Source organism: Bufo gargarizans, chromosome 1, assembly GCF_014858855.1.
Source record: "Bufo gargarizans isolate SCDJY-AF-19 chromosome 1, ASM1485885v1, whole genome shotgun sequence".
NCBI lineage: Eukaryota > Metazoa > Chordata > Amphibia > Anura > Bufonidae > Bufo > Bufo gargarizans.
In genome coordinates, this window is record NC_058080.1 from 62,503,508 (window position 1) to 62,521,924 (window position 18,417).

Sequence of the window (18,417 nt, forward strand, 5' to 3'; positions counted from 1 at the left end):
AGTTTATCCTGGGGTATTCCATTTTTTAATACAGTACATAGTTCACAGAAGGTTAATAATACAAAATAAAATCATAATCACTGAGGCCCCACCGCTGCTGTACCTGCTGCTCTCAACTTCCTAATCCTGGCTTGACACACAGCAAGTGCTAGGAAAGTCCCATTCAGCCAATCAATGGCTGAGGTGGATCACTGCTATAGCCAGCAATTAACTGAGTCAGGAAGTAGAGAGGAGCAGGGCCCGGTGCTGCATTGGAATGGTAGTGGCAAGGGATCACTAGAGGTGAGTAAGGCTTCATTTTTAAAGGGGTTATCAGGGAATTTATTATTGATGACCTATCCTCAGGATAGGTACAATATATCATATTGGCGGGGGTCTCGCACTCAGGAACTTTGCCGATCAGCTGTTGGAAGAGACCAGTAAAATCATCATACATTGGTAATTTGACACAGGCACAGGTCAAGTGAATGGAGATGAGCTTCAATGCTAGGGGCGTACTGGGAACTTAAAGTAGACTTGGGAACAAAAATTTAAAGTGGCCTCATGTTGTAAACGGATCCAAATTGACAGAAGGAGGGGCAACACAAGTAGGCGAGGCCAGCAATACCATATCACAAAATACCATCCTATCAGAACCATATAACACAGTGCAGCACAGTATACTGCCCCAGAAGCTGTCCCTTTGTGGTGGCCATAAATAGATGCCATATTCTGTTCTTCTCCTCCAGTTGTTTCTGATTAGGATATGTTGCAGGGGACACAGGAGGTGAGATGTGGGCCACAGTTGAATTCGGGAGGGCATTTGCGATCGCTGTCCCGGTACATGAGTACCTGATTCTCAAGGCTTTAATTACCCCTGAGAGCTCATTATGTGCCTGGCCAGTGGTAGAGAGAAGGGCTTGGGTGGCCCCCTGGCCATTGGCCCACCGGTAAATTATTCTGTAAGGTCTATGGCCAATCCGCCCCTGTTCAATACCAAGCACAGCTACTATACAATGGATGGCGCTGTGCTTGACAAGCTTTGAAGAGACGGCCGTGGCTTCTTCAAACAGCTGATTGGTGGAGGTTCCAGGAAATCAAACCCCCACTCATCTGATATTGAGGATAGGTCGTCCATATTGAATTCCTGCATAGCCCCTTAAATCCACAAGAAGCAGTATATAAAATATGTAAAAGTTTAATACCACTTGACAAGTTTTTTTTTGTCCTTTTGGTGTCACTATACAAGTTATCAGCCTTTATGAATTGGGGTTGAGACCAGACATCGAAATCATTTTTTTCAGTGAGGGCTAGAAAAGATGAAAACGCTATAAAATGCAGTTTGAGATTCAACAGAATGTGAAGTCAGAAGGTGGTATAAAATTAGCTCCCACTTTAGACATATGTGGCATATCCACAGGATCAGGGGTGAAGGGAATCATATGGAATGCATGGCTCATTCCATTGCAGAATGAGGGTTAGGGGTCATGCAACCTTGTATGAAGACATTATGTTTCATAAAAGAAATGCATCAACAAACATGTTTGTGTCTAGAATCTCTGCACCAAGCAAAGCCTGAGACAAGCAACAGCTACTAAAAGTAAAAGTTGAAGGCAGGGGAAAATTCATACATGCCAACAATGCCTATGTCTACATGAACTTGTCTTCATATAATCATCAAAACTGAAGAAAACAAAGATCTCCACTCTACAGATGAGGAAAGCTTAGGCTCAGGGTGTGACTTGATGAAGAACTACTAATCTACTCATTGAGTAGAAAAAGTTTCTTAAATGTAATTACAGAGAACATATCCTCTATGATTAGTAAGAGGGGTGATAACATGACAAGTTCCTGTATCATCTCCTGGGCTTATTGGAGGCTGTGCAGAGGGAAAGATATAGTAACAAGTTGTATTCTTTTTTCCTGCTCTCACTTGCAGCTTCCCCTCCTCTTCCCCTACACAAACACAGAAAGTAAAGCTTTTCATCCTTCTCTCGAAATTTCAACCAGTTCCCAAAATGTAATAAACTAGAGCTGTGCACTGAACATTGCACCTGTGTCCTTGGCAGTAAAAGAACAAATCTTGACAAATTTAAGTTTTCCATCATTTACTTATTTGTGTTTATCCTAAGCAGCGATGGTTACTTTGTGTTGACTGACCGGAGTTGAGTTTTTATGTCTTCACATTACTTTAACTAACAGTGAAGCTATTGATACTGTTGGCGGCCTCGCTGGAGCACTGGAGACTTTCTGAACAGAACATTAATGTTCCTTGTGGCGAGTTTTATTACAATATGAGTACTGCAGTTCAGACCACCAAGCCCATTCCATTTTACAGCTCTCTAGTGAATTTTTGTCTTGGTGAGTCCAATAAGGCAGGATAAAATCCATACACATTACACAGTAAAGCTTTCAAGATGAAAGATTTGAGCCGTGGAGACACAGTGAACGTCTAGCCCATATACAGCAGAAAGCAAATACAGAAGCTCTGATAAAATCCACTGATAATGTTCACTCAATTAGAATATCTATTGCTAAAATTTGCCAAGACCAATCTAGAATATTACACGTGGATGTGCAACAGATCCACTTCTCAGGATGTGAGATACCTGCTGGATCGATTATCTTGAAGCCGGGTGAAACGGTTTCATGTAATTATTTTATGTCTTTATAGAAGCTTGTTTAGGAAAGTGCAGTACTTAAATAAAGTGTCTGGGATGACACTTCTAAAGTCAGTAATCCCGGGTACACTGAGCAGATGACGGGAATTTGCCTTTTATTTGGCAGACTAAGTGGCTGAATGAAATTAATTTGGGTACTTACTTACTTTAAAAGAAATGTTAGGCAGAGTGTATGGTGTAATGATCATGATCCTAGTGTGTAGCCATAGGGGTGCAGAGGCTGCAGTTATATCTGAGACATGGTGATCTAAGGTGACCATTAGTGATGGATGAACATCGGCCAGGACGTTTCGCGAACGATCAAATGTTTGCGAACAGAGCATTTTCGGCTGGCCCCATTTACTTTAATGGCAGGCAAACCTGAAAAACCTTCAGGTCATATTTTCAGCCACCAAATACTTACTAAAAGTACACAAATAGTCCCACAACATGGACAGTAAAATACCAGAGGAGGATCAATGACAAAAATTCACGCAAAAAATATGTATTTAAATTAGGAGCCATTTTTAAGCGTCTTAAAGGAAAACTCTCAATAAAGGTGCCCTGCTGGAGCCTAGAAATTTTTTATTTTAGGCCACGGGAGTACAGACCCCAAAAATTAGGCATTTACCTGACAGAAAAGAACAAGTGATTATGTGGCTAGAGGTAAATTAGATAGACAGTGGATAACAATTTAACTGTAGGCCAGTGGAGTACAGGCCCCAAACATTAGGCATTCACCGTACAGAAAAGATCAAATGATTATGTGGCTGGAAGTATATTAGACGGTCAGTGCATAACAATTTTACTGAAGGCCAGTGGAGTACAGGCCCCAAATATTAGGCATTCACCGGGCAGAAAAGAACAAGTGATTATGTGGCTGGAGGTACATTAGGAGGTCACTAAATAGCAATTTTACTGCAGGCCAGTGGAGTACAGGCCCCAAAAATTAGGCATTCACCTGACAGAAAAGAACAAGTGATGATGTGGCTGGAGGTATATTAGACGGTCAGTGGATAACAATTTTACTGTAGGCCAGTGCAGTACAGGCCCCAAAAATTATGCATTTACTCGACAGATAAGAATAAGTGATTATGTGGCTGGAGGTATATTAGGGGGTCAGTGATTAACAATTTTACTGCAGGCCAGTGGAGCACAGGCCCCAAGCATAAGCCATTCACGGGAGGATAAAGGACAAGTGATTATGTGGCTGGAGGTATATTAGGTGGTCAGTGGATAACAATTTTACTGTAGGCCAGTGGAGTATAGGCCCCAAACATTAGGCATTAACCGGACAGAAAAGAACAAGTGATTATGTGGCTGGAGGTATATTAGGGGGTCAGTGATTAACAATTTCACTGCAGGCCAGTGGAGTACAGGCCCCAATCATAAGCCATTCACCGGAGGATAAAGAACAAGTGATTATGTGGCTGGAGGTACATTAGGAGGTCAATGAATAACAATTTAACTTCAGGTCAGTGGAGTACAGGCCCCAAACATTAGGCATTCACCGGACAGAAAAGAACAAGTGATTATGTGCTTGGATGTATATTAGGTGGTCAGTGGATAACAATTTTATTGCAGGCCAGTGGAGTACAGGCCCCAAACATTAGGCATTCACCGGACAGAAAAGAACAAGTGATTATGTGGTTGGATGTATATTAGGCGGTCAGTGGATAACAATTTTACTGATGCATTCAGGTACATTAGGCAGTCACTGAATAACAATTTTACTGTAGGCCAGTGGAGTACAGGCCCCAAATATTAGGCATTTACCTGACAGAAAAGAACAAGTGATTATGTGGCTGGACGTATATTAGACAGTCAGTGGTTAACAATTTTACTGTAGGCCAGTATAGGCCCCAAACATTATGCTTTCACTGACAGAAAAGGCATTTTATGCTGCTGTAAATACATAAGACAAGTACCATTCTTTGTTTTGGGGTCTGGCGGATATGTGTGGGCTGGCATAAAGAAATTCAATAACATGTGGTCATGACAGGTGTTGAATTCCTCCTAGATCCTTGCCTCATTAATGTTAAAAAATGTGAGGTAGTCCAAATTGTAGTGAGCTTGGCGAGTGCACTTATAGGTCACGATCCCGCCTGCTGTGCTGAACGTCCTTTCGGACAGGACGCTCGACGATGGGCAAGCCAAGAGTTCCAAGGCAAATTGTGCCAGCTCTGGCCACAGGTCAAGCCTGCACACCCAGTAGTCCAGGGGTTCCTCGCTTTTCAGAGCGTCCACATCGGCCATTAACCTGATGTAGTCGGACACCTGTTGGTCTAGACGTTCCCTGAGGCTGGATCCGGAGGGCGGCTGTCGATTGGTTGGCTTCAAGAATGATCTCATATCCGAAGTGACCAACACATCTTCAAACCGTTCTCTTCTTGCAGGAGCGGTAGGATTGGTACCCGCACCAGTTTCGCTGTGGGTGGAAATTCCTCTGCCAGCGCCCGCAACAGCAGAATGCAGCATCTCTCACAGTAAGGTCTGGAGATGCTGCATTCTGACAGCCCTCTGTAATGCTGGTAACATGTCTGCCATTTTGTGTTTGTACCAGGGGTTTAAGTACGTTGCCACCCAGTACTGGTCCTTGCACTTTATGCTTTTTATATGGGGGTCTCTCTTCAAACACTGGAGCAAGAAGGCCCCCATTTGCACTTATTTGGAAGCGGTGGCGCGCCCTGGCTTCTGCTCATCGCCCAGGAGAATGTTGTCCTCGGTCTCCTCCCCCCCAGCCATGGACAACAGCAGGGATCCCCGAAAAGTTTAAAGCCCCACTCAAATCCTGCTTTTCTTGCTCTTCCTCCTCCCAGCCACCATCCTCCTCTTCACACTCCTGCTGACTTGTCTCAGATGGAGTAGCCCCCCCCTGGGAATTCATTCAGCATTGCGAAGGCCTCATCTTCCAGCTCCTGCTCCTCGACGGCTTGATCAATGACACAACACATTGCACGGTCCAGAAAGAAGGCATAAGGTACGATGTCACTGATGGTGCCCTGGCTGCGACTGACTAGTTTGGTGATCTCATCAAAAGGCCGCAGAAGTCTGCATGCTTCGCGCATGAGCAGCCACTGGCGCTGTGAAAAGAAACCAAGCTCCCCAGAACCTGTCCTGCTGCAGAGTTCGTACAGGTAGTCGTTAACGGCACGTTGCTGCTGGAGCAGCCTATCAAGCATATACAAGGCGGAGTTCCAGATTGTCTGCCTGTCACAAATCAGACGTCTGACGGGCAGCAAAGCGAGCCAAATTGGCCAGAAATTTTCCTGGCCTGCCGCTGCACGACTAAGTTCAGGACGTGTGCCATGTGTCATTTTGCCCTGTTTCAGCGCACTCAGCAGATTGGCACCGTTGATGCACACCACTTTACCAACTGACAAATTAAGCAGGATTAGCCACTGATAGGCCTGTGACCACAGAGCTGAAAGCAGTGCCGGACCGGTGTGAGTCTTGGCTTCTACGCACAACAGCCTCAGCACAGCATGGCAACGTCTCACCTGGCACGTCAAATAGATTCTGGGGCGCATGGGGGTGCAGCGGTGGGGGTGCAACGAAAGAGGCGGTAGCAGTGGAAAAGGAGGTGTCAGCGAGGAGGAGACCAAGTCCACACGGGTGCCACGGGTTACATGCTTGACGGCCGCCAGAAGGTTCACCCAGTGGACAGTAAAAGTTATATACCTTCCCTGCCTGTGTTTGCTAGACCACGTGTCTGTGGTCAGATGTATCTTGGCACCTACACTGTGTGCCAGAGATATATTCAATTGCCGCTGAACGTGGCCATATAGCTCTGGGATGCCCTTCTGGAAGAAATATTTCCTTCCGGGGACCTTCAATTGCAGTGTGCCAATGGCCACAAATTTTCTTAAAGTATAACTGTCGTATATTTTTTTGGGGAGTATTGGATTGTGATGAATAATATCACATTGGTGGCCCTATTTCAACTTTTCACTGTGTATTCAATCACCCCTTAATTCCACATTTTTTTTCCCTGTACTGTCTACTTTTACCTGTGCTTAAAATAGGATTGCTAGGCATGTTCCGTCTATCTGTTGTTAGACGGAGAACGCAACGTGCAGGCTCACATTACTGACAGCCAGGGACTGTAAGTAAATGAATAAAGCCAGGTCCTCCCCAGCAGCTGATAACAGTACCTGGGCTGTGTGCACTTCTCCCAGTCTCTGCGCTTGGCAGACTCTCCCTCACTCAGCAGACCTGGACAATGCAGAGTCGAAGCAGCGCAGACCAGGGAAGGGAGATCTGCCATCTGCTCAGTGTATAAATGAAAACAACATGTGGTAAGAGGACACCTTTGTGCTGCAGGAGATTAACCATTTAGGGGGGAGGGCTCTGGTTACTGACACTTTTGGGGGGCTTTTGTTACTGGCTTGTGAGGGCAGCGGCGGCCATCTTAACTGAATAGTGAAATTGCAGTTTTATGCAGACTGAATCTTATTAAATATGGGGGAAGTCAGTCTAATAGTAACAGATTCTGGAATATCATATTATTAGTAACTACATATATGAAAATTGAAATTAGGGTCTAAATGTGACAGTTATCCTTTAAGTCCCCCGATTCCACCAGTTTATATGGCAGTAGTTGGTGGGCTAGCACTTCTGACAAGCCAGTGGTCAGCCCGGCCGTTGGGCAAGAGGGTTATCCGGCATCATCAACTTCGAACATTTTGGCCACGGAAGCCTGCCTTCTGCCAGATGAATGCGACGATGGCACGGTGTAAGGTGGAGTGGAGGACAAATGGGAGGAAAATAATAAAAGGCAGGACGTGGAGCATCGGGAGTGTGACTTTGTGGGTTCTTACGGCGTTGCTCCCACTTGATTCAGTGATGGGAGTCCAGGTTCCTACTTAAGGCGGTTGTCCCTAGGTGAGTGTTGGGCTTACCGCAACATATGCTTTGACAGCACAGGTTGCAGATGGCAACACTATTGCCAGCAGCTGACACGTTAAAAAAAATCCCACACTGCGGAGCCATGTGCCAGCATCCTGGGAGCGCAAGATGTGACCGTGCATGGTATATGGCTTGCTCCAGATACATTTGCAGTCTGCTTTTTGCCTCCTGTGCACTGCGAGTTCTGCCTGCTTCTCCTCCCTATCTGCTGCTCCCTCTCTCCTTCTGAACTCCCCTCCTATTCCTCTCACGTGACATCCATTGACATGTCATCATCGTCACCTTCAGCAGCACTGACATTAGAAATCTCGGAGTAGGCATCAACAGCGGGACCACCCTCCTCGGGCCGATTTGGGTACTGTCGTCAGACCGCCGAGTGGCGGCCGTTGCTACCTCCTCTTTCTCATCCGATGCCAAGAATGGTTGCGCATTGGTAAGGTCTAGGAATGGATAAGAAAATAATTCCTCTTACTCGAGTGGAGGGGCTATGGTGGTGGTGGTGTCTTTGGGGGTGCACACAGCAGACAGTGAGGAGGATGCAGATACAGAGGATGAGGAGGGTTTATAAGTGGAAGGGTGAGCCACTTAGCCAACTTTAGTGCATCCTTTGACTTAATTGCACGCACCTTCTCCAACTTCCCTCTTAGGCTCCGCCCTGGTGCATCTGACCGACCCCTACCACCTCTGTGAAACGGCCTGCCTTTTCCTCTGCCTTTCATTTTCAAAATGACCCTGTGCCAAAGTCCCTAGAGAAGAGCAGTATTTGTGGAAGCAGGTATATTGCAGGCCTCAAACAGTATTTGGTGGAAGCGGGTATATCGCACCCCTCAATCAGTATTTTGTGGAAGCAGGTATATGAAACACCTTAATCAGTATTTTTTGGAAGCAGGTATATCGCACCCCATAATCAGTATTTTGTGGAAGCAGGTATATCGCACCCCTCAATCAATATTTGATGGAAGCAGGTATATCGCACACCTCAATCTGTATTTTGTGGAAGCAGGTATCTCAAACCCCTCAATCAGTATTTTGTGGAAAAAGGTATATAAAACACCTGAATCAATATTTGATGGAAGCAAGTATATCGCACCCCTCAATCAGTATTTTGTGGAAGCAGGTATATCAAACCCCTCAATCAGTATTTTGTGGAAGCAGGTATATCGCACCCCTCAATCAGTATTTTGTGGAAACAGGTATATAGAACCCCTGAATCAATATTTGGTGGAAGCAGGTATATCGCACCCCTCAATCAGTATTTTGTGGAAGCAGGTATATCAAACCCCTTAATCAATATTTTGTGGAAGCAGATAGATCACACCTCTCAATCCGTTTTTTTTTTGGGGGGGGCAACAGGTATATCACACCTGTTGCAAATAGTTGTTCCAATAACGCTTGTCCCTCTATATACCTGCGGTATCACAGCAGAATCGCACACAACTGCTGCACAATACCAATGCACTATAATATACTTTCTATTTTAGAAAATATATTATAGGTACATCACACCCCTCAATTAGTTTTTGGGGGGGCAACAGGTATATCACACCAGTTGCAATTAGTTATTCCAATAGCGTTTGTCCCTCTATATAGCTGCGGTATCGCAGCAGAACCGCACACAACTGCTGCACAATACAAATGCACTATAATATACTTATTATGTTAGAAAGTATATTGTAAGTATATCACACCCCTCAGTATGTTACACCTATCGTTAGCACACCTACGCCAGTCCTTAAAAGGACTTTTGTGGCCCTATTGGCTAGCGTTTGGTGTCCCTAGCAGTCTGTCCCTGCTCCATAAAGCAACCTCTCCCTACACTGGCAAGCTGCCAGATCGGGTTCTGTTATAGGGTGGGGGTGTGTCCATGTGCTCAATTGGCTGTCCTGTCCCACCTGATGTGTGTGTCATGGGTAAAAATTTGGCAAAATGCAAAAGGATATGGCACATGCGAACATCGCTATATGTTCCCATGTTCGGCAAATCGCGAAACGACCTCTGGGCGAACCGCAAAGCCATCTCTAGTGGCCATACCAGTGATGGCTAACCTCCAGTAAAACTACGACTACCAGCATGCTCCATTCATTTCTATGGAGTTTTGACACCACAGCTGAAGTGCCGGAGGTTAGCCATCACAGCCATAAACATTTTATATTTTTGTTTCTATCTATCTATCTATCTATCTAACTATCTGTCTATCCATATATCTATGTAAATTATCTTCTGTCTATATCTAGTTATATTTTTTATAATTAAAAACAAAACGGTTAATTCTACCAATTAGATTTCTGCTTGCATTCTCTTTTCTATTGTGACAGTTATTATACATATGACCAAATGATATCCATTTATTTCATATGATATTATGTGTGGTTATGCTACCACAATATTTAGATCTTCCTGCATGATTCCAGGAGTTTTATTTTTGCTGAAGTTTTTCTATATATTGATTATTCTGTATATGAATAATTTCAAATCCCTTTCTCAAGCAGCAGTTTTTCATAGGAACTACTACGGTATGTGCAGAGGAAGTACTTTCTTTCCTCTTGTTGTTGGAGTTCCCCATGATTCAGTCTTAAGTACAGTATTTTCCACTATCTTGAATGCAGCAGCCAGGGTCACCTATTTGTCTTACCATTATCCGATGCCTCCGCCCTGTGCCAGTCATTGCACTGGTTGCCTATACAGTACATCATTCATTTTAAACTTCTCACCTACAAAGCTGTCCACAATGCTGCACCCCCCTACATCTCTTCCCTCATCTCTGTCTAATACCCTACCCGTGAGCTATTCTCTGCCAATTACTTATGACTGACATCTACCATACTCCCGTTTTCAAGACATCCCCTGTGCTGCACCAGTTCTCTGGAATGCCCTACCCCAAGCAATTAGGTTAATTCACAAAATACATCGATTTAGGCACTCCCTAAACACATCTTTTTAAGGGTGGTCTATCACATTCCCTAATCTGACTGTTCTCAATTCGCCCCCCTTCAACATCATTCTTCTAAAACGAATCTCTTCATCAAACACTATCCACCTCATCCCACCCACTAAGAAGCACCACAGACATTGGCTGGTGGCCGTTCATGCAGCTTTATATCTACTCACCTATTGTGTTACGATAGCTGGACTATTGTACAAAACAAGCACTGGTTATCTTTTGTGTCACCACCATCTCCTCATAGACTGTAAGCTCTCGCGAGCAGGGCCCTCATTCCTCTTGTCTAAATTGTTGACTTGTTTGTTGCTATTTGATTCTATTTGGACATGAACCCCCTGAATGTAAAGCGTTGTGGAATTTGTTGATGCTATATAAATATTCATAATAATAATTATTATTATTATTATTATATTTTTTTTAATTATTGGTAAACTGATCCTTCATAGTATTAGTTGCCACCTATATTCTCTTGTAGACTGTGCACATCCAGGTTTTGAGAAATTTATCTGCACCTAGTCTGACAAGATGTGCAGCTTACTAGAAAAGGACCACACCCGATATGTGACATTTACTGCTAAATTTGCCCCAAAAGTCCGGCGTAAAATTTTGGCTTAAAGTAAGTCAACCAATAATTGGTATAAAGTTAGAAAACAGTCTATCCCTGCACGGCATTTATCATCCACCCTAAGCCCCTGTGATAAATCTACTGCAGGTCTACACAGCCTGGCTATAGGGCAATGATGGCTAACCTCCGCCACTCCAGCTGCTTCATTCATTTCTATAAAGTTCTGAGAACAGCCGTACATCTTGGTAGTCGTAGTTTTTCCACAGCTGGGGTGCCGTAGGTTAGCCATCACAGATATAGGGTGTATTAAACAGCCCAGTTTAACAGGCGATTGTCGGGAGGAAAGCGTTCTTTCCCGGCAATTGTCTGCTCACTAGCGGAGGACATCACTGCTATTACATGCAGAGATATCCTCCTTAGTATAGGAGGAGCGATCATTATAACATCTCTCTTGCCTATATATAATCATCAGGGGTGGACTGGCCATAGACCCTACAGGGAAATCTCCCAGTAGGCCGATGCCCAGGGGGTTGGCCAGGAATATAATGATCTGTTGCACTAAGCATTAATTAACGTAGGAGCATCAGGTGCCCTCCTGAATTCCACTGTATCGCTGTCCTCAGGATTGTGGTATGGCAGTATTTTGTGCTGCACTACGGTATTTCTCTCAATTTGGACTCACCTACTACATGGGGTCACTTTTAGGTTCTTTTCCAGGGCCACTTTAAGTTCCCAGTCCGCCCCAGTGAATCATTGTCTGCTGGCAGCAGATTATGATTAGACATTACAAACTGCCGCCTGCAAACGATGATTTTTTTAACCTGTCAAAAGATTTGGATTGCCCACTGAACAAGTATTTGCTCATTCATTGGGCAATTGGCAGCAGTATTATACTGCCAGATGATAACGCTAATAAGCGTTAATACGAACGCTCGTTAACAATCATCTGATGAAAAATCGGCGGGTGTACTAAAGCCTTAAGTTTACAATTACACCATCTGTAAGATTAGCAAATCTTCCCCAATTTATTTTTCCTCTAAGTTGGTGGGTTTGATACAATACATCCATATTACAGACCTGCAAAACACATGAGACATTACAAGTGTGTGATTTGAGATAAGACTATAAAGAATCAGAGTATTTGTTATTTCTTTATGCTTTGTGGTGACTGTGTCTTAGCTTCAAAGTTACCGTAATTGTGTTAGTCATTTTCAACATATGCCTACAATTTGTTTTTTTATTTTAATCTAACCAATTGTTTGCCGTGTTACTATTAGGTACATCGTGGTATTAAAGGGGTAGTCAAGGATGAACATGGGAATCCAATAAAGAATGCTCGAATCTCAGTGAAAGGAATTCGCCATGATATAACCACAGGTATTGTATAGTATGGTCGGAGAAAAACAATTATATTTACTCTAAATATAATATAATATATATATATATTTTATAATTATTAAATGAATATCATGAGTGGAAGCCATTTTCAATTTTTTAAGATTTTCCTAGTTATTTAATACATTTTCTGCTAAGATATACAGCATATTGAGGGCTTTTCATGAATTATATAGAGCCATTCTCATCTTTGGCATTTATGAAATATGCACAGAATGCCATATCTACATGAAAGATGTGGGTCCCAGAAATAGCCCCTGTGTGATGATTCTCTGTACTATTAAAAGGAAAGGTGGTTATACTGGAATCTTGGGGAGTTTTGGAAAGAGTCCCTACCTGTTCTTTGATGTTTAACAACAAACTGGTGGCCAGGAAGTGTTGAAGGGGGAATCACACTTATCCAGCAGTTATGGCATCTCCTTCCTCAAGATATTTGGTTTAGCCTTTTTTTTTTTACATATTTTCATACTTTGTTGTATTTTGCTAGTATAAAGTACATTGTAACAGCAGTTTCGGGTCGCCAGTGTTCACCTACTCACCACCGCGGTCCTAGGCTCCGTGCTCAGGCGAGCACTGCCCCCCCTGGCTGCCTCTGTCATTGCCTACATCCAGCTGCATTACAAGGCAGGTAGAGGCAGTGTCACGGCTGAGGATGGGGGAAAACCCTCAGCCGTCCAGTATCAGAAGGCGGATGGTCAATGCCAGGCCAGGACAGGAATCAGGGAGCAGGTCACCTCCTACACATCCCTAATTCTGACCCTGTCTCCTATCCATATGAGCCAACCCTGATGGTAGGAGGGCTCATACTCCGGAACCTGATATTCCTGCTAGCCCTCAGGGTGGCCCTGGACTAGGAGCAGGGTAAGACGACCTGTTCCTCCTAGACACGGAGGAACAGAAGTCTCACTGGCCAAGCTACATAGAAAGGGGAACATGAACAGACATAAGGCAATGACAGGTAAGTGCAACTAATACCACACTTACCTGCCACAGACACATAACCTGGAACCCAAGTACAAGTGCTGCTGTCCAGAACAACACAAAGGACACAGCACACCACAGACATCACACGGGAACCCAGGAAACCATATGCTGCAATAAGAAGGAAACCAAACAAACATCTTCTAAATACCGTACGTGAACTTATGACCACAAAGGTGGCCCCCACTGGCAGATGAATAACACAGGAGGCTGCTCCAGCTAACCATGGCTGAAGTACCCCTCAGACTAGAGATATTCACTGAGGCTATATAGGCCAAAGTAGCCACACCCAACAGACACACCCAGTGTTCACACACACAGAAGGGAATTAACCCTTCCAACACAAGGCAAGGGAAGACGGCCACTTAAAGGAGAAGTACATACATAAACTCACACTTCACCTGTTGCCACGAGTAACGGCATGCGTGGCAATCATGTCCTGGGGATCAGCCATAGGGCTGAGACACTGCCACCACATGCACACAACACCACACGTTGCCACGGGCAACCAAGTGAAGGAAAGTGTCACAAAACACACCATAGGTCGTGACAGGCAGTGATCTACTGCCAGTGTCTCTGCATGGACTGCTCCGGTCCTGGACTCTGCTCCACAGTTTCCTTTCTGCCCTGGACACAGCATGCCTTCTAGCCTGTTTCCTGTAGCATCTCGGTAAGGGCCGGTGCGCATCACTTCCTGTGATGTAAGAGTTTTGCACGTGTGACCTGTGTAACCACTCCCAGCCATCCTGCACCTATTTTAGTGGCCCAGCCCCCTTCCTATAAGCCTGAGTGTCCTGCAAAGGTTGCAGTTATCTTTGGTTGTTGTTATGCAAATGGCTGTGTACCCACTGCACCACTGACTGGCTATACTCTGGAGGGGCGTGACTAAGCAACTACTTGGTCTTCACCAGAGCCTCTGATGGTAAGGATAGGCCTGGGCTGCTGGAGTAGTTGCCAGTTGCCACTCCAGAGCAGTCCCCGAGTCAGTGGCAGCTGATGAGGGGAAGTGCAAGCACAGAGGGGAAGTACGTGGTCAGGAAGTCTGGGGTCAGGGCAGGCAGAGATTAAGCAAGGTCCTTAAACAAAGTCCGAGGTCAGAGGCAGGCGGCAAACATGCAAAATCCAATAATTCCAAAATCAGGGTCCGGTACACAGCGAAGCAGAACTTGAAAAACACCATTTCACTTGTGTTCCTGTATACCTGACCTGTGCTTGTGTTTCTGAACTCTGCTACCTGTTTGATCCTTACCTGTTTTGCCTTGACTCTCCTGTTGCTAACCTGGATTGTCTGACCTGTACCTGTGCCACCTGCTCTGACCCATTGCTTGTTTGACTTCTACCTGCACTGTCGCTCCTGATTATGACTCAGCCTGCTGACTATGACTGTACCTCTGGTACTTTGCACTGGTACCCCCTGGTCCACCTAGACCAGCTGCCTCATGTGCCAATCCTCCTCAAGAGGTAGTGACCTTGTTTTCCCCTCAGGAAAGTCTATCCCCACCATCAGAAGTACTGCGAAGAACGATGGGTTCACATAGAGGAGGTTAGTCACGTGGCATAGTTGGTTCACACCCACCGGTAGTGTGAACCCACTGTAGTGTATATGTCCTGTAGGTGGTTTCCTTTACCTTTTTGCTTTTTGTTTACTTTCAACATATCTGTTGAAAGTAAACAAAACGCAATAAGAAATGCATAAACAGTACATTTTCCTGGAGATAGGGCCTAGGACTGCAGGAATGAAGTGTAAGGGGTTCATCAATTAAAGCATTTGAAAAATATCCGTATCTGTTCGCCACATTTTCATGGCCTGGGGGAAAAAAAGGAACCAGGTTTACCTGTATTTGTGCTGGTATTCGCAGTGGTTCCAGGATATAAATATTTGATGATAATTGTTTAAGTCTAAAATTCCTCTTTAAGGGTTAGGTGTTCAGGCAGTCATAGTGAGGTAGGAGGTCAAACGGCTGACACATTTTAAGGAGCTATGAAGGGGCTTCTTGGTGGTAGGGCCCCTTGAGACTGGTAAAATAACTAGTCTAAATGCAAAAATCAAAATAATAAAAACAGAAAAAGGGGAAATGTTATAAATTACATTTATAATTGTTTTCCTAATATTTGCTTAAATATCCTTGATTGCTTTATCCTGTTGTTTTTGTAAATAATCCTAATTTATCTTCATATGTGCATTTTGTATCTTCTGTCCTACAACTGTTTTCTGACATCCTTCGGGAGAGCTTTTCTAGATGCTGTTTCATCATTTATTCATAATAATAAGTATTGATTATATCCTGTTAGCCAACAGATTTTGTTTTGTTTTTAAAGGCGAAGATGGAGATTACTGGCGACTCTTGATTCCAGGTGTCTATGTGATCACCGCAGAAGCTTTTGGCTACTCTAAGGTTTCCAAGAAGATCACTCTTCCAGCCAGAATGATGAAAGCTGGACGTGTTGATTTCATTTTGAACCGTGCTGAAATAAAAACTCGAAAGTATGATAAACCTATTCCAGAAGATATCTATGATCGATATGATCCACTCGATTCTTATGATCCTCATGCTCACCCAGGGCAAAGGGAACAAGGCGAAGGAGATGAACAGTCCCAAGATAGAGAAAAGCCTTGGTGGTGGTCATATTTTAGCATGTTAGGTAATAACAAACCATCATGGCTACTTAAAAACAACTAATTGTTAACATCTTAATGGTAAGGGACAACATCTGTGTTCATATTTTATAATTGTTACATCTCAGCCAAACTGGTTGTCTGGTTTCCTAAATTGATGACCTATCTTGAGGAAAGGTTATCAATATCAGAGCAGTTTAAAGAGAACACAACACTCTAACTGCTTTGATGATTTCATTGATAATTTTATTGGTCGTATGGCCATTACGTTAGTTTCTTTTCTTTATGCCCATGGGCAAAAAAAATTTTCAGGATTTTTTGGGAACATTCCTGTATAAAATGTGTATATTTTTATGACATTGTAAAAATAAACTGAATGTAATGTTACTATACTGAGTTTTAAAGGCAGAAGTTTGTAAAAAAAACAGCAACTTTTTTTCAAAATAAAAATTCTAATACCAGCATTTCTATTCAGAACATGTTTATTTAGGCTTTTTTAAACAAATAAATGGGTTCTCTGGAAATGCCACCAATCAGTTCTAGAATGTGAACAGGACTTGTTACTTCCACTGGCAGAACTTCCAAGATGGGTGATGGACGGGGCCTCTCTACAGGTTACAGTGCTCTTCAATAGATGGTAATAATACAATCCTGTCTATGATATGCCGTCATGGCTGAGCAGCCTGACAGGAAAACTTATCAATGTGTAATTTATGGAAATGCCAAAGTGAAGTGTGTAGTGAGAACCTGCCCCATCATCCCCTATGCAGCTTTGCAATTAGAGGCAACCAGTCCTGCTCACCTTCTAGTACAGGATGCTGGCGGCCATTTTGAATCAATCCTGAAGACCCTTTAAACTTTTATAAAATATCAACTGGGCATGTTATAAAATTCATATCACTGGGGCTATTGTTGATTTCAAAAACATTCAAAAGTCATATATTGTAAAGGTTTCTGTAAAATTCTGCCACAAGCCAATTAAAAAACAAACAAAAAATTTGCCATGATTAAATTATCTAAGGAAGTTACAAACTTGGATCTAGGGCAAATAATATGTGAATGTCTGTATCCCTAATGGCCCACAGTAGAGAAAGGGGTACTACCAATATCATTTATGGCTTAGGGTACAGAAAGTGTAAATGTTAATATCTCTGATGGTTTAAGGCAGATGTAGCTTTAATGTCCAAATGCCTGGTGGCCTAGAGTAGTGAAGGGGCTAATACCAACATTGTTGGGCAGAGAGATGGTTCGTGTTCAAATCTTTGCTAGTCTAGGGTAGTGTAACAGTTAATCCTTACCTAGGATCTAGTGGATTACTTCAGCATTGTTCAGGTTGAAAAGGTAGGTCTAACACTGATCACCTAGCTTCCTGTTCTCTCAATACACTGATTATAGTGATCAATGCCGGGAGGGCATAGGGAGGACTGTGCAGCCATACATTTGTCATCACCCAGAGAATGAATATGTCATGAATTCTCTGCTCTATCTCTATGGGAGAGCTCAAGTAGTCTGCATAGGAGCCCAGTTTTAATGAGTGGTTGAGGCTTGTACGGCCACACTCCTGCACACTGTGCCACGGGGACCACCTCGTTTACCTTTTCATCAACCTACTGGTAAGCCTCCTCTGCCGGCACTGGGGCTGCTGTCCCCTTGTACTTATCTTATGCCTCAATGTATAATTATAATTGCAAGACCTGTTTATCACATACTCACCCTATGCCTCAATGTATAATTGTTAGCATGTTATCTGTTTTATATCCATCATATACTCTCCAAACTCAATTTTACCATCATGTGCTCTCTAGTGCCCCTCATATTGCAACCGATACATTCTGACCGTTCCACCTAGGACTTTAGCTTTGGACATTTATTGTAGCTCTTACATTGGCCGTAGCCCTACCTCCTTGCATACAGGCTGTACCTGTTATACCTTCCCCTAATTTTCCCGCTGATACACTAGTTCATCCCCCTCTTCCATAATGGACTCATCTACCTTACCCCCTTCCTTTATCACTAATTTCTTTCAGTGACTCTTGTGATCAAGGTCTGTCTGTGACCGAAACGTCAAGAAAACAGTCACAATCGAACTATTGACAATTGTTCTTTTTGCTTCTTTATTTAGCATACAACCCTTGTGGCTCTCTCTTTATAATTTATGTTTGGATCATATCCACACAACTGAAGCACCTCATTACTTTGACAGTGAGTGCAACCCCAAATTAACTATATCCTATGATTATGGAGGTTTCCTGGCTCTATCCTGATGGCAGGAAGGTGAAGGGGGTTTAGAAGCACATTAGCACAGTATTCCCTATTGAAAACAAATGCATGTGTATGGGAGAGTTGGGAAGAATGGCTGCAAGGTAGACTA

The 18,417-nt window shown here is 43.6% G+C and overlaps 1 protein-coding gene across 1 annotated transcript in view; it reads left to right on the plus strand.

Moving 5' to 3' along the window:
* The window catches only part of CPZ (carboxypeptidase Z), a 155,539-nt gene extending 139,029 nt beyond the window's left edge, over positions 1 to 16,510 (plus strand). Inside the window, exons 10-11 of the mRNA XM_044295799.1 lie at positions 12,331 to 12,430; positions 15,749 to 16,510. Coding sequence (XP_044151734.1) covers positions 12,331 to 12,430; positions 15,749 to 16,110 — 462 coding nt within the window. The 3' untranslated portion in view covers positions 16,111 to 16,510. The remainder of the gene's footprint in view (positions 1 to 12,330; positions 12,431 to 15,748) is intronic.
* Positions 16,511 to 18,417: the final 1,907 nt, after the last annotated feature.